The sequence below is a fragment of the Otolemur garnettii genome, unplaced genomic scaffold (assembly GCF_000181295.1).
Source record: "Otolemur garnettii isolate 467f Iridium unplaced genomic scaffold, OtoGar3 scaffold00204, whole genome shotgun sequence".
In the NCBI taxonomy this organism is placed as follows: domain Eukaryota; kingdom Metazoa; phylum Chordata; class Mammalia; order Primates; family Galagidae; genus Otolemur; species Otolemur garnettii.
The window spans coordinates 495,684-500,211 of record NW_003852599.1 but is presented as its reverse complement, the minus strand read 5'-3'; the positions used below and the strand labels follow the sequence as shown (position 1 = coordinate 500,211).

At 49.1% G+C, this 4,528-nt stretch overlaps 2 protein-coding genes across 2 annotated transcripts in view; one reads left to right on the top strand and one right to left on the bottom strand.

Moving 5' to 3' along the window:
- Nucleotides 1-2,820, bottom strand: part of RBBP4 (RB binding protein 4, chromatin remodeling factor) — a 22,721-nt gene extending 19,901 nt beyond the window's left edge. Inside the window, 3 exon segments of the mRNA XM_003804020.2 lie at nucleotides 240-312; nucleotides 1,909-2,084; nucleotides 2,641-2,820. Of these exon segments, the coding sequence (XP_003804068.1) occupies nucleotides 240-312; nucleotides 1,909-2,084; nucleotides 2,641-2,656 (265 nt within the window). The 5' untranslated portion in view covers nucleotides 2,657-2,820.
- A 498-nt stretch (nucleotides 2,821-3,318) lies between these two features.
- The window catches only part of ZBTB8OS (zinc finger and BTB domain containing 8 opposite strand), a 14,757-nt gene continuing 13,547 nt past the window's right edge, over nucleotides 3,319-4,528 (top strand). Inside the window, exon 1 of the mRNA XM_023507779.1 lies at nucleotides 3,319-3,496. Within this exon, the coding sequence (XP_023363547.1) occupies nucleotides 3,400-3,496 (97 nt within the window). The 5' untranslated portion in view covers nucleotides 3,319-3,399. The remainder of the gene's footprint in view (nucleotides 3,497-4,528) is intronic.

Here is a 4,528-nt window from a genome sequence, read left to right as displayed (position 1 = left end):
TTTTTTGGTTGCAGCCATCATTGTTGTTTGGCGGTCCCGGGCTGGGGATTCGAACCCGCCACCTTAGGTGTGTGTGGCTGGTGCTTTAGCCGCTTGAGCCACAGGTGCCGAGCCGACATAATTATCTTTATGTTAACCAGCTACACATGACTTTGAAAATTCAGGTATGTTTCATTGAAAGAACCAGACTTGGCACAGTGGCTCACACCTGTAATCCCAGCACTCTGGGAAGCCCAGGCCCAGGGAGATGGCTTGCCTGAGCTCATGGGTTTGAGACCACTCTGAGCTAGAATGAGATCCCAAGCTCAGTGCCTGTAGCTCAGTGAGTAGGGTGCCGGCCACATACACCAAAGCTGGTGGGTTCGAGCCTGGCCGGGGTCTGCTAAAACAATGACAACTGCAACAAAAAAATAGGCAGGGGTAGTGGCAGGCACCTGTGGTCCCAGCTACTTGGGAGGTTGAAGCAGGAGAACTACTTGAGCCTAAGAGTTTGAGATTACTGTGAGCTATGATGCCATAGCACTCTACCAAGGGTGATAAAGTGATACTGTCTCCAAATAAATAAATAAATAAACAAAAATAAATAAAAAAAGAAAGAACCACACTCCTCACAACCTTTTTTCTTTTTTTGTAGAGACAAGAGTCTCACTTTATCACTCTCAGTGGAGTACCGTGGTGTCACAGCTCACAGCAACCTCCAACTCCTGGGCTTAGGTGATTCTTAGGCTCCTGAGTAGCTGGGACTACAGGCGCCCGCCACAATGCTCTGCTATTTTTGTTGTTGCAGTTTGGCTGGGGCTGGGTTTGAATCTGCCCCTCTTAGTATATGGGGGACCGGTGCCCTACCCACTGAGCCACCCCATTTTTTGGTTTTGTTTTTTGAGATAGTCGCTCTGCTGCCGAGGCTAGAATGCAGTGGCACAATCACAGCCCACCACAAAATGCTGGGCTCTGCAGTAGGTGCAACTACAGGTATACAACACCAGGCCAGGTTAATTTTAAATTTATTTTTAGTAGAGAGAAATCAAGGTAGTGCAGGCTGGTATCCCAACTCCTGGGCTTAAGTGATCCTCTCAAAGTGCCAGGATTATAGGTGTGAGGTACTGTGCCCTGCCCATATCTTTTATTTATTTATTTTTTTGGAGACAGAGCCTCAAGCTGTCACCCTGGGTAGAGTGCTGTGGCATCACAGCTCACCGCAACCTCCAACTCCTGGCTCAAGCCATTCTCCTGCCTCCACCTCCCAAGTAGCTAGGATTACAGACGACCTCCAAAATGCCCAGCTATTTTTTGGTTGCAGCCGTCACTGCTGTTTGGTGGGCCCAGGCTGGATTTGAACCTGACAGCTCAGGAGTATGTGGCCAGCGCCTTAGCTGCTTGAGCTACAGGCACAGAGCCCCACCATACTTTTTAAAAGCTGACAAATCTTTTTTTTTTTTTTTTAGACAGAACCTCAAGCTGTCCCCCTGGGTAGAGTGCCGTGGCATCACAGCTCACAGCAACCTCCAACTCCTGGGCTCAAGCAAGTCTCCTGCCTCTGCCCCCCAAGTAGCTGGGACCACAGGCACTCACAACGCCGGGCCATCATTGTTTGGCGGCCCAAGCTGGATTCGAAACCGCCACCTTAGGTGTATGTGGCTGCTGCCTTAGCCACTTGAACCACAGGCGCCGAGCCAAGCTGACAAATCTTATAGCATTATTTGGTCAACTATAGTTGTAACACAGCTATTTAATTTGGTATTGGAGAAAAAACATGGTAACAGGTCTTCTTTTATCAGGAAAGTAATTTTGCATTACTTTTTGGGATCTATTTAAAAAGAAAGTCACCAATAGGTTTCGGTGCCCTCTCCAACTGATTGAAAAGAGGAAAACAGAGAAAATCAATGTGAGAAACCTACGCGGAAACACATCAAAATAATATTCAAAAGATTGTCACCTGGTTACATCTGGAAGCCACTGTGCAGTTAGGCTGGGCCACTCCAGAGCATGGGTCATCACCAAATCATAAAGAAAAGGGGTGTTCTTTTTCCATATTTTGTATTCCTCGTTGATTACACGTTCTTCCACAGCGTCGTCAAAGGCTGCTAAAATGTTTTTAAACAAATTAAGTTAACAAACAGAAACTGAGTAAACCTCTCCAAAACTACCCGCATGACTCTGAGATGGAGGAGATTGGTCTAAATTCCACCAAGCGGCGGCACCGGCACTCCTCTCCACTTTCGCAGAGCCGAACTCCTCGGGTCACCCCCGCTGGACACCCAGCCGTTCCGGCCACGGTGCCAGGCCTCCGAGGCACGCGCGCACGGAAAGCTCACAGGACCGATAAACAGGCCTAAGCGCTGAGCCGTAAGGGTAGGAAGCGGCGCAGGGAGGCCCAAGAAAGAGAAACAGAGATAGACAGTGTGTTTGTGGGGCAAACACCCTCCCAGGTCCTACCGCCAGCTTCGCCTGCGGCGACAGACATCACTCCAGAGGAATTGGCGTGCCGTTAACCCGCCCCCGGAGAGCTCCCTCCTCCCAGCTACGATTCTCGGGACCGCACTCAGCAAAGTCGGGCCTGCCCTCACTGTTAGGCCGTGTCGAGGCCGCGGCGTAGCCCCGACACTCACCGCCCTCCTGGGACGGGCCAGTCACACTTACCTTCCTTGTCGGCCATGGCGGGCAAGCAAGCGGCGAGGGTGATCCCAGGGTCGAGCGTTGCGGGAGGGGGGCTGCGAGCCTACGGGCGCTCGCTCCGCGCGCGCGGCCTCTATTGTTTCCTACGGCCTCTGCGTGAGAGCCGACTTGCGCACCTTCGCGCCAACCTTAGCCAATTGGAGCGCACCGAACGGCAGGATGGGCGGGGAAGCCATGCTCGTGACCAATCCAGACTCGTGGAGTCGCTTTTCGCGGGGGCCGAACACACGTTCCGCCCCTCCCCCCACACATCCCGGAGTCGACTTCCACGGATTGCGCGCGCGGGGCGTGATGGGACTGCGCCCTCCCAAGTCACGTGAGAGAGGCTTAGCCGCCCCCCCCACTTCCCGGCAGCCATTTTCTTAAAAACTGTTAAACTTACAATTTTTTTAGAGTACGTCTGCTTTCAGATATAATTATTAATTAACTCTCCTACCTAGAGGTGTTTAGCTTAAGTTGCCCTTCAACTTGTTTCTTTAATATTTAGAGAGAACTAGTGATGAAACAAGCGCACGGAATGTGATTTTTGGCCTTTTAAACGTCAACCAAGAGGCAGGGCCTAGGATGAAAACTGTAGGTCCTGAACTGCATTCGCGAACTCCAGAATGGCGTCCTGGCTCTTTAAGGGTGCGTGCCAAGGGGCGGAGCCTAGAGCAGAAGTTGTAAAGCAGTGCAGAAGTCCGGTAGATAAAGGGCGGAAGTAGGGTGTCCAATCCTGCGAACATGGCGCAGAAAGAGGAAGATGTTAGAGACTACAATTTGACTGAAGAGCAGAAGGCTATCAAGGCCAAGTATCCGCCAGTCAATAGGAAGTACGAATGTGAGTAGGTGGCTTCTACAGGTGCTGCAGCCACGCTGTTTTGCATTCTCTTGTAATTATCTTATAGATGAGGGGGAAAAGCCACCTGGTTTGATAGTCGGGAAACCTGGACCCCCCCACATTTACAGTCTCTGGAGCGTCTTTCATATGTGCCTAATCACAGTTATTTTTCTGAATTCTACTAGTGCACTAATTCCAAAGATAACTATTTTCAAACGTTTGCAGGGTTGCCACGTGTTCCATGGGTGGTGAGATGGTTTTAGGGTGTGGCAGTGTTAAAGGACTGGAAAAACTTAAGTAGTAGATTACTAAATTGATGTTTTACTTTAATCGGGTGTTAGTAAAAAAAATGTCTTCTTTGGGGGAGTGTCAAATGATCCTTTATTGAAACATTTTCTTTTTATTGTTTGGGATTCATTGAGGTTACAAAGAATTAGATTACAGTGATTGCATTTATTATAAAGAGTTCCTCTTATAATTGGGTCCCGCCCCAAAAAGGTGTGGCATACTCCCTGACCCTCCAACACTCCTTCCTCATCCCCTCTCCCAGCCCCCTCATTCCCCTACTACCCTCCACACCACCATGTATTAGGTCATCTACTGCCTTCATATTAGAATTGAGTACGTTCGGTTCTTGCTTGTCCCGTCTCGTGATGCTTTCCTGAGAAGAATGCATTTCACTTCAATCCAGGTTAATACAAAAGATACAAAGTCTCCATCTCTTTTAATGGCTGAATAGTATTCCCTGGTATAAATATTCCACAGTTTGTTAATCCATTACTGGGTTGGTGGGCATTTGTATTGAAACATTTTTATCCCTGTACTTTTTGACTAGCTGGGATTCCACAGCACCACTGTTGATGTCATCGATAATGTCAGGAGGGTGGGGGGGGGGCATCAGCATTGCAGCCCATGGAGTGGGCTGTTCCCAGGATGTCTTTAATGGTTCCAGAGAGTTCTTTGGCTAAAGATGGGTGTGGCATCTGTCTGAGAATCTCATCAAAAGTGATATTTCTGTTGTGTTTAATATAT